At 40.1% G+C, this 18,097-nt stretch overlaps 2 protein-coding genes across 2 annotated transcripts; one reads left to right on the top strand and one right to left on the bottom strand.

Annotated features, from left to right (window-relative positions):
* Positions 1-6,341: 6,341 nt before the first annotated feature.
* On the top strand, positions 6,342-6,875 carry LOC142175989 (uncharacterized). The gene has a single exon (XM_075243009.1). The coding sequence runs from the start codon at positions 6,342-6,344 to the stop codon at positions 6,873-6,875; it is 534 nt and encodes a 177-aa protein (XP_075099110.1).
* A 3,116-nt stretch (positions 6,876-9,991) lies between these two features.
* Positions 9,992-10,405, bottom strand: LOC142175993 (uncharacterized). Its single transcript, XM_075243017.1, has one exon. It carries the CDS (start codon positions 10,403-10,405, stop codon positions 9,992-9,994), a length of 414 nt encoding a protein of 137 aa, XP_075099118.1.
* Between the last annotated feature and the right edge of the window lie 7,692 nt (positions 10,406-18,097).

Here is an 18,097-nt window from a genome sequence, read left to right on the forward strand (position 1 = left end):
GCATGATACGTAGGCAACCCACATAGGGTCTGGTCTTCCTAGTGAATCTTAGGTTCTTGGCTTTGAGGGTCGTAGCCAAATCTTGCATATTTAGCCACTTTTGGCCACATTGGCCATTTTGCAAAATAGGGTTATTTTCGAAAAGTGACTTGTTTAATTGTGTCTGGAGAGTCTTCAATCCATAATTAGGTGTCTCTTTACTCTAAGGTCCGTCCTTGTCGAATTTGCATGTCTAGCCACTTTTGGCCACAATCGGCCATTGTTGCAAAATGGGGTCATTTTCGCAAAAGTGGTTCAGTGACCCGTGTCTTAGAGTTTTGAGTCCACACCAAGATGTTCTCTTTGTTTAAGGTCCATTGTGTTGAATTTGCAGGTTTAGCCATTTTTTGGCCGCATAGGCCATTTCTACAAATAATTTTTCCATGTCTTAAAGGTCTTTTGTTGAGTTTGCACTTCTAGCCACCTTTTGGCCACATAAGTCATTTTTTGCAAAATAGTCTCAATCATGTCTTGCATGTGTCCAATAGGGAGTATTATTGTCTCACATAGTATTCTAAATCCTTAACTCTATTTGGTTTGAGTTTTCTTATACAAGTGTGGATCTACTTACCAGGGTTTGAGCATGACAGACACCCCAGGACCATCTGGTCAGGACCGCTACATCCAGGAGTTGCTTAAGGAGATTTTTTTTTATGTTTTGAGTCTGTTTCTTTTTTATGTTGTATTGTATTTTATAATCATGTCCAGTAATGATTCTTTAGTTGGTGCCGGAATTTGTCGTAGTATAGTTGAGTTGAGTCTCTCGTTATCATATTTCCTGTTTTATATTTGAAAATGAAAAAGAAATAAGTTTTGTAATAAATAATCCAAAAAGATTTTTTTAGTTCAATTTATCCATTACTTTTCCCGAACTATGCAAAAATCTGATTCATGTGGCGTCATGATACGTAGGCAACCTACATAGGATTTAATCGAATTTTTTTATTATTATTAAAATAAAAAGAAAAAAAAAAGAGAAAGAAAAAAAAAGAGATGAAATTATGGGATGTGAGAAATGAGAGGAAAGAAAAGAGTGATAATTAGGAAAAAGAGGGAAGGAATGAGTAAGCCAAAAAGTGCTAGAAAAGAAAGAAAAGAGAAGATTGAAATGAACAAAATTGGGATGATGCCAAGTGACCTTGTGACCCTCGAAGTCATTCTAGAACCGTTAATTGTTGCAAGGTGCATTGCATGCAATGTGATATTTTTAGCTGTTAAATGCCGTAATGTTAACAGGATGACCACATTTTGTTCCTTTTGTTATCTTCATTGAGCAGAAGGGTGGTTGGTTTGTGGTTTTTAAGTAACTCATCCATACAATACAAGGTCAAAGAGCAAGGTAGCCATGGCTGGCAAAGACTTGGACACATGGGTTGTTGATCCGTCTAGGAGAATTGTTAAATCAGAATCTGAGTTGAAAGAAAAGGTCTTAAGGTTTAAAGGATAGATGGCCGAAATATACAAAGCCTGGATTAGTGGGCGTCCTCTACCATCATGTAAGGCCCTGTGAATTTCCTACTCAAAACCCTGAATCCCGTGGTGCCAAGTTAGGAGCATGTGTTAGAGATGCGTAAATAATTTCGCGGCGAGAGTGCTCGCCACGGTTCGGACCTTTTTGGACTGATCTATGCTATAAAAAGTCAAGAAATAATATTTTCCAGAATATGCGGTCGCATATCAGGTATGCGAACCGCATAATCGCCGCAAAGTGAGTCAGTGTGTTGGTAAAATTTGAGGTCAACTATGTGATCGTGTAAACGAAATGCGGACCGCATAGTCGTCGCACATTTCCCTTGGGACTTTGTGAGGGGCAGTTCTGCGGTGCATTATGCGACCGCAGAACGGGTATGCGGACTACATTTCTCCACATACCCAGGCAGTGTGTTCAGATTTTGGGAGCACTTTTGCGGTCCATTCTGCGGGCCGCATTTCCACGTTGCAATCACAAATGCGATCGCAAACCTGACTCGGGGCTCCAATTTTCTAAATTTTAAACCTGACCCCTCATTGATATATTTAGTATTATAGCTCATTTTGAACATATTTCCTAATGCTTTTAGAGAGAGAGAGAGAGAGGTTCTTAGAGAGTGAAGTGCTTCCCATCAAATTACTCCATGAAACCTTGCCAAATCTTTGAAGATAATCAAGTGAGAGCACCTAAATCTTCATCCCAAGAGGTAAGACTTCATTACCTCAGCTCTTATTCCTATGCTTAGCAATAAGGGAGCACAAGTGAAGTAATTCATGGGTATAAAAATGAATTTCTTGCATGCATATCACACCATAGAATATTGGGAGGTAGTGAACTAAAAAGGAAAGCAATTGGGGTATAAAATGGTAGAAACTTCTCTCAAAAGGGCCTATGATCACAATGCACCTTTAGTGTTTGATAGTATTCTCAAAACAAGCTAGAATCTCAATCTCGTCTCTAATTCTCGATTTAATTTGTAGTTCTTACACAATAGATCGAAGTGCTAAAAGTTTCGAAATTTTGTAAGGAATAAGGAAATCTTTATTGAGGTATATATGGCTAAAACCCTGTCTTTTAGAAATTGAGCTTCATCGGTGATTGTATGAACATGGTAAGATTAAAGTTGAATTGTTGCATTGCTTGTTATTTTACATGAATTGGTGTTGTAACCTTATGTGTGAAAAATGTGTCTCAACATGATCAACGTGCTATCTTGACAACTTGAAAAAGGGTAAAGGTATGAATTATGTATTAAAATGTTTAGACCCTAAATCGAGATTGTGGATGAATATATTGTGCGATCTACATGAAATCTTATCTATTTTTACAATTTAAATTGTTCTTGTGTGCACCCATTGTCCTACTGGCAAAGCTAATATTGAAAATTGGGAACGGTGTACAATGCGGCCTAGTGCCAAGAATGATTTGATAAGTCGTGGCCCCAAGTGCCTATGAAATGATATATGAGAAATGAATTGATTTATGATAAGGGAACAATGCCTTGATGAGGTGACCTAGCCGACCGGGTCGAGATCGGACTCCACTCAAGATAGCGGTGGTATTGGAAAGGTATTGTGAATGAAATCCGGGAAATAAGGCAAATGAGATTGTGATTGAAGCATATGTCTCAAATGAGGCAACCTATCCGATCTGGTCGAGATCGTACTCCGCTCAAGATAGCGGTGGTATTGTGCACAAATAATGAATAGTGTGAAATGCCCCAAACTAAAAGCTATAGGAAAATGATGTGAAAGTTGTATGATTCTTTTATTTGATAATGTGGTGATCGTTTAAAGTTTTGAGTTATACTTGTGATTTATTATTCTTGTATGAAAGTTCTTTCTAATTTGATGGTGCTTAGTTATACATACTAGTGCTATTCGATAGCACTAACATCCCTTTTGCCCGGGGCGCTACATTTTTTTAAGTGAATGTAGGTGGCTCCATAGCGGCTAGTGCCGAACGTGTGTAGCGGAGCATCCTCTTCTCAAACTCTTGGTGAGCCCCTTCCTCCTTCAATGGGTTCTGTGACATGCCTTTTGTTATAGATGTCTATTTTGAGGTATATCCAGGGCCTTGCCACCGGCGTTGTTATCGCTGTCTTGGATTTCCTTAGAGGCTCTGTAGACATATGTGTGGGTTATGTACGGGCGTCGAATGGGTCTACAAACTATGATGTAATTCAAATTCTCGTTTTGCTAAGGTGTAATTGTATGTAATCTTGGGAACTTAATTACGGATATATGTTGTGATTTAAAATGAACTAACTTTGTAGAATGCACTATCTTTCCTCCTCTAAGCAAATGAATGAAAGCATGATTTCCTTATTCGTATCGAGTTAGGTAGGAAGTGTTTGATAAGGCTTGCTCAGTTGGGTTTACTCGATTGAGTGCATGTCGCGCCTCCTGAGGTTGGGGCGTAAAATGAGTCAAGGGAAAATCAGTATGAGTGTTGGAAATTAGGAGCCCACCTGGAGAACAAAGGGAAAGCAGCAATGTTCAATGGAAGACGGTTCAAGTTCAGCAATCAGGAGCCCACCTGGAAAACAAAGGGAAAACAATTCATGTTTCAGAGGAGAGGAAGACAATTCAAATGTTGGTAATCAGGCGCCCACATAGAGAACAAAGTGAAGCAGCTCAAGTTTCGAGGAAAAACAGTTCAAGTGTTGGAAATCAAGTGCCTACCTGGAGAACAAAGGGAAAACAATTCAAGTTTCAGAGGAAAGGAAGACAATTCAAATATTGGTAATAAGGTGCGTACCTGGAGAACAAAGGGAAGTAGTTCAAGTTTCGAGGAAAAATAGTTCAAGTGTTGGAAATCAGGTGCCCACCTGGAGAACAAAGGGAAAACAATTCAAGTTTCAGAGGGAAGGAATACAATTCAAATGTTGGTAATCAGGCGCCCACCTGGAGAACAAAGGAAAAGCAGCAATGTTCAAAGGAAGACGATTCAAGTTCAGCAATCAGACGCCCACCTAGAGAACAAGGGAAAACAGTTCAAGTTTCGAGGAAAAACAGTGCAAGTATTGGCAATCAAGCGCCCACCTGGAGAACAAGGAGAAGGCAGTCCAAGTCTCAAAACAAGATTGTTCGAATGTTGGCAATCAGGCTCCCGCCTGGAGAATAAAGGAATTCAATTCAGAATGCAATTCAAGTTAGCAACAAAAGAAGCTCGCAACAAGAATGCAAGTCAACAGTCCGAGATGATCAACAGAAGTTAGTCACAATCCAGAATAATAAAAAAAAAAAGAAAAAGAAAGAAGTGAATCCAAAATACAGAAGTAGAGAAAGATGTGGGCTGCTCAAGACATGACTGAAGTCACAAGCATGGTATGTCCGGTTTTTTATCTGAAAAGCTGAAGAAGAATGAACTAGCACCTACAACTAGCAAGCGTCAAGGTTCAAATCCAAAGTTTGCATGAAGAACCATTTAAGACTCAAGATCAAGCTTCATAAGACTTAGAGATAGGAATCTTGTAACTCATAGTTTACAGGCTTAGTTAGTCTTTTTCATTTTTTTGATTTTGATGTAATAACAAGACCACGGACCAGAACCTCGACGGAACGGTACCTTGATTGGCTCTCCACCTCGTTATACTCCAGCATCTCACTCACTTCTGAACTACACGTGGCATGATTCCTTTATAGCCAAGGATATGTAGGCAGCTCAGATACCAGGGCTCGGTCACATTCTCCTTTCTTTTAGCTTTTGGTCTCTTTAAATAAGGGTCGGGTCAAAAAACCTATCTAGTCGTTCTTTGTCTGAAAATACTTCGTATTTCCAGTCAAAGAGGGGCAGCTATAGACCTGTGATTTTTGACCCTCCCCAAGATTTTTCATATTTTAGCATGTAAATATTTAGTTTAGGTCTAATATAGCTATTTCAACTAGTTTTGACTCTTCTACTTTATTTTATCACAAAAAATGAAAATTACAAAAAAAATAGTTTCACTAATGTTTTGTAGTCATTTTTAATCTTTAAAAAATACCAAAAAGAAAATAGTTTAATTTAGGTTTATCTTTAATAGTTTATTTTAATTAATTAGGAGTAGTCTTACATTTTTATAAATGCTTTATACTATTTTAAATAAGTAAAACTTAGGCCCTTAGTTAATGAAACCCATATTTTCTAAGAAGCCCAATTGTTAGTTAATTCAAGATAATTTTAGCTCAATTTTGGGCAAGAAGATGGCCCAATTTCGGAATAGCCCTTGAGCCCAAAACCCCCCATTACCCCAAAATTAACCCTTAGCCCAACACCTCTTCCCTTTAGTTGAATCCTATACATATACACATAAATGGAATGAGCTGAAAATACATGCTAGACTTTAGACCCCTAGGGAAAAAGGCAGCCTAAACCTAAGACCTAGAGAGAGATATAATCCGCCGTTACAGGGACCCCCCTCCCCCGATCGTTCTTCATTTCGAAAAAGAAGACAAGCTTCTTTCCATGACACCCCAAATTCTTCATCTCTAAGACATCAGCCACTAGAACACTAAGGAAGCCCCCCCACCGCCATTTCTCTTCATCTTCAATAAAAACAACACCCCATATCTAACCAAACACCCCTGGATCCCAATATTGTACCCCCCTCTTCTTATTCAACCGGCGGAAATACAACGAGGACCCCTGCCCTTCATATTTTAACCTAGTCGCACCACCACACCGCCGACGACTCATCAGCCGTTTTCCAAAAGAAGGGATTATTCTTCTTCGTTAACAAAAATCCTAGAGAAGCATCGACCCCTGCTCCCTTCAACCAACCAGCCCAAACATGAAGCTGCCAATTTATCTTATATCAAGGCGCTAACATCGAGCTACAGTTCAAAAAATGACAGACAGCGAGCACCACCATCTCATTCTCTATAATTTTCTTCCTTTAGATCTCTACAAGGAGTTAGAGTTTATACACAAGAGTTGTTGTGCGGTAGGGTACAAGCCCAATGTGTTGTCTACAATACTATCTCACCCTATTACCACTAACTCTGCCCGTTTCATCTTGCCCATCATTCCTATTCAAGAGAGACTAAGGGAGAAAGCAGAGGAGTATTTTGGATGCCAGTATGAGTTGTTCGTTGAATTCATAGGTCTAATCAGCTGGTGTAGAGGAGCAAGCATTGGTTGGCACAGTGACGATAGTAGACCTTACCTTAAACAACGGGATTTCGCGGCAGTGTGTTATTTTAATAGTTATGATACGAATTTCAAGGGTGGTATCTTTCACTTCAAGGAAGGAGAGCCTGCAGACATTGTGCCTATGGTTGGGGATGTTATCATGTACACAGCTGATGACCAAAATATACGTTCTGTTGATGAGCTTTCTAGTGCTAATTCTAGTTTTGTCCGCAGTTTGTCACATTTTTAGTTCAAAATAGTGAAACAATAAATTCTCTGGCTATATTGAGGTCCAATTCTTTCATGCTCTACTTGTTTATTCGAGCTTAATGTTAATTATTTGTTTGGTGATGCGATCCCGTTGTTTCTGTAATTATTCCTCGTGGTTTTGAATTTGCTTGCTTGGTTATCTGCTCGTGTTTGCTCGAATTGTTTATAGCTGAACATGATTTTGTCACAGTAAAGAAATTGGGTTACTATTCATCAATTGAACTACGTCAAATTAGATTAAAGGGGCTCGGGTGTACATTTCATGTGACCCTACCATAATTTTGATAATAATAAAGAAATAAACATGTTATAAATCCGGGTGTACATTTCATGTGACCCGATTCTCATTTCCAACAAGGTTAAATAGAACATGTCGTGAAACACGGGTGCATTTCATATAGCGTGGCTTACAATGTGTTTTAAATAACCTTGAAATTTCTTGAAATTTTAAAAGAGGCTAAAAGGTTAAAAAAGGCACGTAGGTTTTAAATGTGTAATTAAATCAGATAATTGAGCCACAAATAACAGTTGAGCGACCGTGCTAAAACCACGAAACCCGAAAATGCCTAAAACCTTCTCTCGGGTTAACAAAATTCCTTACCCGGATTTTTATGTTTGCGGACGGTAAAACAGAGTCAATCTTTCCTCGATTCGGGATTTGAATAGGTGACTTGGGACACCATAAACTAACCCAAGTGATGACTCTAAATTTTAAATAAAATAATCCTGTTTCGATTGTCACTTAAATTGGAAAATCTCCCTTATACCCTTCCGGGGTGATAAAAAGGAGGTGTGACATCTATGTTGAGCTACACTTTAGTTTCTAGGATGGCGGTCGACATGAATATTGACGTTAATTAATTATTGATGGTAGGCTATAATCTCGCGCTTTAGTTGCTTATTGCACTCTAATATATTGAACTTTAATTGAGTTTGAGCTTTAATCTATAGTGTTTTGCACTAATTGTATGTTTTATGCCTTGTAGGAGTGATTCCAAGTGATGTAGATGTTATGGAGCTAATTAGAGTGATTTTGAGCTTTGAAGTTTAATAAAAGCCCAAGGTATTAAGTCGGGATCGCGTTCGGGGCTCGAGAACCACATCTACAACAACAACAATAATAACCTAGTGGAATCCCACAACTGGGATCTGAGGAGGGTAATGTGTACGTAGACCATACCCTACTCCGAAGGAGTAGGGTGGTTGTTTCCGATAGACCCTCGGCTAAAGAAGATGAAAAGAGAAAGTGGTGCAGTAATATCAGAGTAAGCAAGAAAGAAAGAGAGATAACCTCAGCAACGTAATAACCAAAAAATATAGAGAAAGCAATAACAATAAGCAGTAACAATGGTACAATACTATAGACACAATAGAGTAATATGGATACAACAAGAGCCACTAGCACCCTAAGACACTACACTATCGGACTAGTCTCCTACGGTCTAACCTGCAGTCCTAATGAAGTAATATAGACACAATCGAATCCACTAGCAGTCTAAGACAAACATACGCTAGCCTCATACTTTCCAACCCACAACCTTAATGCTCACCCTCCACAACTTCCTATCAAGGGCTATGCCATCGTAAATCTGAAGTCGCACCAGGCCCTACTTGATCACCTCTCCCCAATATTTCTTTGGCCGCCCTCTACCTTTTCTCACAGCCGTCAAGGCTAGCCGTTCAAACCTCCTAATTGGGGAATCCATGCTTCTCCTCCGCACGTGCCCAAACCATCTAAGACTAGCTTCCTGCATCTTGTCTTCTATGGGAGCCACGCCCACCTTCCCCCAGATATCTTCATTCCTAATCTTATCCATCCTATTGTTCCCACACATCTATCTCAACATCCTCATTTCTACAACTTTCATCTTCTGGATATGAGAATTCTTGACTAGCCAACACTCAGCACCATACATCATGGTCGGTCTAACAACCACTCTATAGAACTTACCTTTCAGTTTCAGGGGCACCTTCCTGTCATACAAGACACTATATGCTAGCCTCCATTTCATCCAACCCACCCCTATATGGTTCGTAACATCCTCATCAATATCCCCATCCTCTTGGATAACCGACCGCAGGTACTTGAAGCTCTCTTTCTTGGGAATGACTTGAGATTCAAGCCTCACATCCATGTCCGCTTCTCTCGAAATGTCGTTGAACCTGCACTCCATGCATTCTATCTTAGTCCTACACAACTTGAAACCTTTAGACTCAAGATTCTGTCTCCAAATCTCTAACCTCTCGTTAACACCGTCTTGTGTCTCATCGATTAGAACATTATCATCAGCGAATAAGATGCACCATGGAACCTCACCTTATATATGGTGTGTCAGTGCATCCATCGCCAAGAAAAATAAGAACAGGCTGAGTGCCGAGCCTTTGTGTAAACCTATAACAACCAAAAAATGCACAAAGTCGCCCCCACTGTCCTAACCCGAGTTTTAGCTCCATCATACATGCCCTTAGTTACCCTAATATAAGCAACCGAAACACCTTTCACCTCCAGGCATCTCCAAAGAACTTCCCTAGGGACCTTGTCATATGCTTTTTCTAGGTCAATAAATACTATGTGAAAATCCTTCTTCTTATCCCTGTATAGTTCAACCAACCTCCTTATAAGATGAATAGCTTCTGTAGTAGAACGTCCAAGCATAAACCCAAACTAGTTATCGAATATCGACACCGACCTCCTCACCCACACTTCCACTACCCTCTCCCAAACCTTCATGGTATGACTTAGTACTTGATACCCCTATAGTTGTTACAATTCTTGATATCGACTTTGTTCTTGTATAACGGTATCATCGTACTCCACCTCCATTCTTCTGGCATCATTTTTGTCCAGAAAATAATATTAAACAGTCTAGTTAGCCACTCCAATCCCACCCTACCCACCGACTTTTAGAATTTTACCGGAATCTCGTCGGGCCCGGTTGCTCTTCTGCTGCGCATCTTACGCATAGCCCTCACGACCTCCTCGACCTTAATGCATATACAGTAGCGAAAATCTTGATGACTCTCAGAGTGTTACGATTCCCCTAGCACAATATCTCTATCCTCTTCGTCATTCAGCAATTTATAAAAGTAAGTATGTCATTTTTGCTTGATTGGAGCATCTTCTACCAACTCTCTGCCCTCCTCGTCCTTGATGCACCTCACTTGATCTAGATCACGAGTTGTTCTCTCTCTCGCCTTTGTCAGCCGGAATAACTTCTTGTCTCCGCTTTTTCCCCCCAGTTCTTCGTACAGGTGACCAAACGTTGTAGTCTTGCCCTCCATAACCACTAACTTCACCACTTTCCTAGTTGTCTTATATCTTTCTCTGCTCATTTTCCTTTCCTCTTTGTCTGTACTCTCCACTAACCTCCGATATGCCACTTTCTTTTCTTCCACCTTTCCCTGGACCTTGGCGTTCCACCACCAGTTTCCCCTATGACTGCTTGAGTAACCCTTCAAGACCCTTAATATCTCTCTCGTAACCACCTCCCTCATATAGTTCGCCGTCATTTTCCACATACTGCTCGCGTCGCCGCTACTCCTCTAGTCCCCCATATCTAATAATCTCCCCTCTAACGCCTGTTATTTATCCTTCGTCAAGGCACCCCACTCGGATGACCCCGAACCACGTTCTTCTTCCTCCTTATCATGATTCCAATGTCCATCACCAATAGTCTATGCTGAGTCGAGAGTGTCTCACTTGGGATAACCTTGAAATCCTTGCACAACCCTCGATCGTCCCTCCTTAGGAGTAGATAGTAAATCTAGGTCTTGCCATCGAATTTTGAAAAGTAACTAAGTGCTCCCCCTCTTTGGAAAACTAGAGTTCGCAATCACTAACTTAAAAGCCATAGCGAAATCCAATAGAGAGGTTCCACCTCTATTCTTATCTCCAAAACCAAAGTCGCCATGAACCTCGCCATAGCCACCAGTAGACATCCCGATATGCCCTGCTGAAATCTCCTCTTACAAATAACTTCTCCGTGGGCGAAATACCACGCACAACTTCATCCAAACCCTTCCAGAAATGCCTCTTTACCTCCTCATCCAAAGCCCGCTTGAGAAGCATGAGCGCTAATAACATTCAAAGTGAGCCCACCAACCACAAACTGAATAGCCATTAGTCTAATGCTCACCCACCTAGCCTCTACCACCATCTCTCTAAGTTCCCTATCTACCAAGATACCCACTCCGTTCCTATCCTTTGAGCCTCCAAAATACCATAATTTAATCCGTATTTTTCGCCTTCGATCCTGCCCACCTAGTTTCTAGAACACATGCTATATTGACATTTCTCTTCTAGAGAATCTTTGCCAACTCGATAGACTTACCTGTTAGCGTCCCTATGTTCCACGAACCAATCCTCAACTTATAGGCTCCATTTCTGCCTTATCTCTCTTGCCTCCTGCCCCACCCCATGTCCCCTACCCCGATTCACACACCACCCAAGAACATGACCTTATTCTACCATCATAGACCACAGCCACAGAACCTACGGTAAACTAATAAAATTGCTAAGAAAACAAGTTGTAGCTACTAGCATGCTAATACTATGACTAGACTAGGCTAAAATCAACTAATATGGCAAAAATAGGGTAGCACAAGAGGGAGGGGCTCCAGAAAACGGGAGGTACCAACTCCCGAGAATAGAACCTGGAAATTCGACTAGGTGTACACCCAAGATTGCGAGGCTTGACGCTCACCTTCCAAACTCCCACTGTCTTTTGCTAATTCCAATCGGAGGCAAACACACTGCTTGCCTGTACGCTAGAGGTGAACCCGCTGCTTGCCCGTACGCCGAGGTTGATAACCTGAAAATCACAAAAACTATGAAACCAATGAGGAGGGGGGTTGTCACCACTGTACCTATTGACCCTCTAATTGGTAGCTATGGCTGCCTACTCACATGATGCTTGAGGAGGCAGACGTTACTAGTGGAGGTAGCCGAAGATCGAACCCAAAGAATTAGCAAGAAGAGAGGGAGAAAAAAAGGAAAAAGAGGGGGGGGGGGGGAAGAACAGAGGGGGGCAAGAAAACAGAGGAAAGAAAATGGGGGTTGGCAGGGGGAGGCAAAGAAGAAGGTAGGGGTTGCCTGACAGAGCTGTCGCCGGTGAGAGAGCCTAGGGTTTTCAGAAATGAGGAAGAATGAGAAGGGGGAAGAGAGAACAGAGGTGAGAGAGAAATAGGGAAAGAAGAGAGATAGAGGAGAGAGAGAGAAGGGACCTACCTGCCTGGATTGCTGGATAGCTAATGCCGACACCGGCTGCTCGCCGGAGGTGGCTGTTTGTCGACAATGGAGAGAGAGATACAAGAGATGACTGTTGGGAGGAGTTACAGTAAAGATCATTGTGGAGAGAGGAATACACAGTCGAGAACCACGTCTAGATATCAAAAAGTCAAGAAAATCTGTACTCTGAGGAATCTTCACATCCGCAGTGCGTGGGCCATCGCGATTGTCCTTTTTTGCTGCCTTGACAAATTGCTAGTTCTTTACCAAACTCCACTGCTTCCCCACGTGGTGCGTCGCCCCATGCACCGCACTAATGCAATTTTACAGAGTCACAAGCTAATTTTGGCTAGGAGAAGGTAGTTTCGTATGGGCCCGACACTTCTATCACGACCCAAATCGAAGGGCCGCGACAGGCACCCGGTGCCTTACTCAACCGAGTACCAACGTAACATATCTTTCTTATCATGTTATCATGAGTAAATGAGCTAGAAAACTCGTCCTGAGATAACAAGAATAAAACATAAGGGAATAGTCAACATATGAAGACCCAACATGATATACAAACTAATATATGTGACATACGGGCCTATAAGGCTGACATGACCATTAGTAAACTCGAAACATAGGCCGACAAGGCCATACAATTATCCATACACCTGACATATGTCTACAAGCCTCTAAGAGTACATAAAATCATAAAGGTCGGGACAGGGCCCCGCCATATCAATCAATACATATCCAAAGCATACTGACCAAATAGGCAACTCCGGAGCAAGTGGAGTGCACCAACACCTTCGCTGAGCTGATAGCCTACTAGGAGGACTGTCAACCTATCAATCGGGACCTGCAGGCATGAAATGCAGCATCCCCAGGCAAAAGGGACGTCAGTACGAATAAAGTACCGAGTACGTTAGGCAGGAAAGCATAAACAAGAACAGTAATGTAAAGAGAGAGATAGAGGAGATACAACCTGTAACATCAGAGTGCCTCTGGGGGTTACTAATATGAAATGCATAATACATATATATACATAAACTTTTTAAAACATTTGCCTCTGTGGGCATCATCATCATCATATCGTACCCGGCCTCAAAGAGGACTCGGTAAAAGCGTACCCGACCATCATAAGGTTCGGTAGAATCGTACCCGGCCACGTGGAGCTCGGTAAACCCAACTGATCAGTGGTTGCACAATAGGTGCCGTACCCGGCCGACTATAGCGCGGCTCGGTAGAGTAAAATAGATACTATATATAATGCATGCTAGACTCATGGAATCATCTTCTAAACCTTTTGGAGTGACTTAAGAACATTATGGACATCCCTACCATCAATATGAACCTTAGTAGGATTTAAGGATCATACACACTTGTTTAGAATAATTTTATAAGGAAAGAACAACATGGACAACCTTAGTTGCTAGGAGTAGAGTCATTATGAAATAGCGTATCGTTTATGTTCATTTCATTTTAGACCATGCCAAAAGAAAGAAGAAAGTGCCTTAACATACCTTAAACCCGTTGAGTCCTTAATCCCTTCCAAGCAACTCTTCAAACAAGTCAACTCAATCTATCATAGTATAAGGAGATTCAAAATCAGTGCTGAGCAAAGGCTAAGTCTATAACTTAAGCTAGTAGCTCGTTTACGTAAATTTGGGTAGCATCTCCATTGTAACAAGGGCCTCCTCCAATACCATATACCAACAACAATGACCAGAGCAATCCATCAATACATAATTATCAATATCAAGACACCATATAACCACAACAAGTCACAACTACATTACGACGAGCGGCAAACTCCGATTGGAATCCGTATACCCCTTATCAATCCTTATAGACTTCTTACTTCAACATAAAAGTATCATTAACTTGATAATGAAGTCATTAATCAATGATTCCAGCCTTATACCATATATTTATAACAACGAAAATAATCCACAACTTCAACTATCTCCAACTAGCAACTTTATTCACTAGTTCAGGTCTAGCCCATCCATTTAACTTAATCAATATCAAGATAACCTTAGGCACAAGCAAGAACACAATATACATAACTCCTACAGTAACTTCAAGTCAAAATCCAAGTTATATTCATTTTACAACAACCCTTAATAGCAATACAACACCATAGAAGTGACTTAAGCTAGTCCAAGTATTATCTTATAGTTTATCATCCTAACAACTTAACCAACATACAAGCAAGCTTAAGCACAATTAGTAGGTTGTTATACTCACCTTAGACAGCAGCAACAACTTGGAATTTCATCCAAATACAGCCCACAACCATCCTCAATGACAACACAACCTCAAAGAGGTGTTGTTCTTCACTAGAACTAAGTTTTGATGTTGAAATATGGTGTAATCACTTTGGAATCACTTCAAACCCTTGTGATATATGTTTAGGAGGGTTAGGAGAAGTTTGGAGACGAACTTTAGTTGAAAAATGAGCAAAAATAGGCGTCCAAATCGTTTATAAATTGAAGTAGGTCAACCACCGCCTAAGTGGGTCCCATTAGGAGCTGCTTGCGCGGTCTCGCGAAAATGCGAATATCTCTCTACTCCGATGTCGTATTGACAAACGGTTTAATGATTTAGAAACTAGACTCATAGACCTTCAAGTTGGTAGGTAGAAAACCCCATTATTCCAAGTATAGTTGGAGAAATTCTCAGATACATTTGACCTAAATTTCAGCAAATTTATGAATGTAACTTGTGATGACCTTTGCCAACTCTTGTTCCACAACTTGCTTGCCTTCAAAATGTAGAAAATGAATATCATACGACTAAAATAACTCATAGAATAACCTCCTTATCATGTTAATAACCCTAGTCTCACCCCAAAGTACATGTTATAACATTCGAAACTTGTCAACTTTCGACGAAACTTATTTTCTTCAATTGGTTTAGCTTCTAAGATTTCCAACCCTCTTGGTAATCGTTATTCATGATCTTAAATATTTGTAACCTCCAAGGTAACATTATTAACTTACTTTATTTGCTTCCAAATAGAATCTCATTTCCGAGCTTACATCAGTGACTTACGATGTACTCTCACGTATGAAAACTTGGGGTGTAACATCATTCCCCCCTTTGGAACATTCGTCCTCAAATGTTGACTGATGCACTTATCAATTTCATAAACTATGGCTCTTACGAATACTTTAATGTTCATCTTGCCATCTAAGCAACAGTTTTGTGAATAAATCCAAATGCTTGGGCATTCCCCCCTTTTAGGCCTCTTTGTCACGCCATGACATGTGGTCGGAATTTTTCCAACATCGTAACATTTGCTACCTTATATCATGCAGTATGTACGACTGTGTCCTTATATGAGTGCCTAGCGACTCGTCTTCCCTTTTTCCTCCATCTTTTAGCCAATCTATAAGCCTCACCGTATGAACATATACAGAATTATGAAAAGCTGTCCCTCTAGGCATCTATAGGTGTATTGATGTCTTTCGCTTGGTACTTTATCGAACTTAAGACTATTGTTATCTCTTGTTTCATAGCCTTGCATATCTATCCTTATGGATTTACTACATCTAGGCAGGTTATACTATACCATAAAACTTACTTCATTTTATAATTACCGAGACTTGCTACCCAACTCCAGGTTACTCTCTCGCTGCTTATCCTATATGTATAAATCTAAGTCCTTTAGTGCTTCCTCATTTTTATTCATCTTAAGAATAACAAACAAATCTCATCTCATACTTTGGAACTTGTACCCATCTATTGTTTATTCACCTTAATGTTGATCTATAATCTATCACTGATAACTTGCAACCTCTTACGTAATACACTATCACTAGGGCTCACATCTTATTGGGGAACATCTGAAGTGATTTTCCTGATCCACCTAGGGATAATACTATACTTCAATAACCATATTTCATTGCATCCAAACGCGATTCATCTTATGGGGGTATTCTAATCCCGTGCAATTAATGAAATCCCTTTCTCGTTAAATCATTACTCAATCAAAGGCCTAAGAATCATCCTCTTATCTATCACAATTACACCCTTATTCTACCGCCAGGGCAACATTCCATCTCTTCTAAATGCACCTAGTCTTAGACTCCTCTGGGTTCATTCAGGCTGTATAGAGTTTTTTATTCATATGGAAATCATCAGCTCCCTTGTTTTGATGGGTTTAATCCCGAGGACATACATATTCTCGTCACCTTCTCACTCATCTTTTCATATCCTTACTCCTATCTACCTAAAACCTTGTTGCTCTACAATACTTTACCTTAGGACCTACACCGATCTATTTATACTACTCCCAACCTTCCTTTAACTTGATAGCACCATAAATTTCCTTTTGTGCCTTCTCAGTCGTCCTTAAATGTAAGCAATTACTTTTGATGGTCGTTCTATCACTTGTTGCATGAATACTTGGCTTGTCCTTTTTGCCCACGAATACTATAATTTCTTGTACCTTATATGATCTCAAACATCACCTTTGATAGCTTCTTTTTTACCATTCATTAGCCATGATAGGTGCCACTTTCTTATGGAGTGTATACAATATTGTAGTGAGACTGTTGTTACAGGATCATTTACTCTCTAGCTCACTATGCTTAGGTGGAAACCTTCTTCCTTATTTCCTCAACTAGTCTTTCATTGTAGTACTTAGGGAGACCTTCTGGCTCTTGTAAAGTTGCGAGCTTGATATATCATACACCCGAAGGTAATTTTCGTTATTCTTACTTGCCTATAATAATACTTAGTTACATAAATTTATGCCTTTGTGCTCGTAGGGTTACTTCTAAGCTCAAATTTTTATTGTCTCCTTAGTGACACTCTCTCTTATTTTCATAAACCTTTAAAAGTGGTACCTTTAATTGCCTCAACTCCTATCTGAATTTTTTTCAAATGATTGCGATCTTGTATCTGCGAGACTGAATTCATTATGCTGCAGTTCACTACATTTATCTTGCATGATCTATTGATTTATCCGTGACCTCTTGTCTAGCCATAACTGGGCTCTTCCTAAATCAACTACTAATTACTCGTTGGTCCATTCTCATATATATATATATATATATATATATTCTGCATAATCCCTCTTGGGATATATCCTTTGTCTTAACTTATCTCTCACCACTGGCTCCAAATGTATCAAATGTCCATTCATACTTATTTATCAATAACATCCTGGCCGGAAACATTTACTGCCTCTCCCCGGTGTCGTGCTTGTATAATGTTCTGGATTCGCAACATATCTGCAGGAACTGAATAAATTCAACATCATCCCTTTCTCCTTTTTACCACATTCTTCCTTTACCATTCCATAGTTAACTGAACCGCTTAACTCCGACTTAATACCATATCACACCATATTCCCCCTTCAGGGGAGTACTAAGATTTAGTACTACGACGATCTACCTATACTTGTTTTACCTTTTCATATTCGGCGTCTTTTCACATTATCAATGAACCTTAATCACCTTATGGTAACCTTCTGTACCAGGGATAACTAAATTTCTTACGCACGAAGGTGACACCTACGGTAACTGGCACATTTAGTCCCTTAATATTAACTCTGCTCAGAGTGCTTGCTTTAGGTAAGCGACTTCCTAAATAACCTTTAAAGGTTATTCGTCTGTTGTCTATTCTATTATTGTTTGGAGCACGATCTTTGAAATTCTCACGATGTCGACCATTATCAAATCCTCCGGTCCCTAATTCATGTTCGGTTTTATCTTGTTCACCAGCCCATACTGATTTTTATTACTCTGGGGTCTAACCTTTCCTCCTGGTAATCACGTTGAAGTCACCAACTCATTTCTCGAAATAAAAATATGATTTTATGGCTTATACTCTTTTATTGCCTTAAGGCTTGTCACCTCTTGTATTTTCCTTCACTTTGACTATAGACTCTGTCATCGTGTCATATTTTGATTTACTGTTATCACCCCTATATCACATCTTACTCATGATGCTTCATTTATTTTCTTCTTATTCTC

This window comes from Nicotiana tabacum, chromosome 3, assembly GCF_000715075.1.
Source record: "Nicotiana tabacum cultivar K326 chromosome 3, ASM71507v2, whole genome shotgun sequence".
NCBI classification, from domain to species: Eukaryota; Viridiplantae; Streptophyta; class Magnoliopsida; order Solanales; family Solanaceae; genus Nicotiana; species Nicotiana tabacum.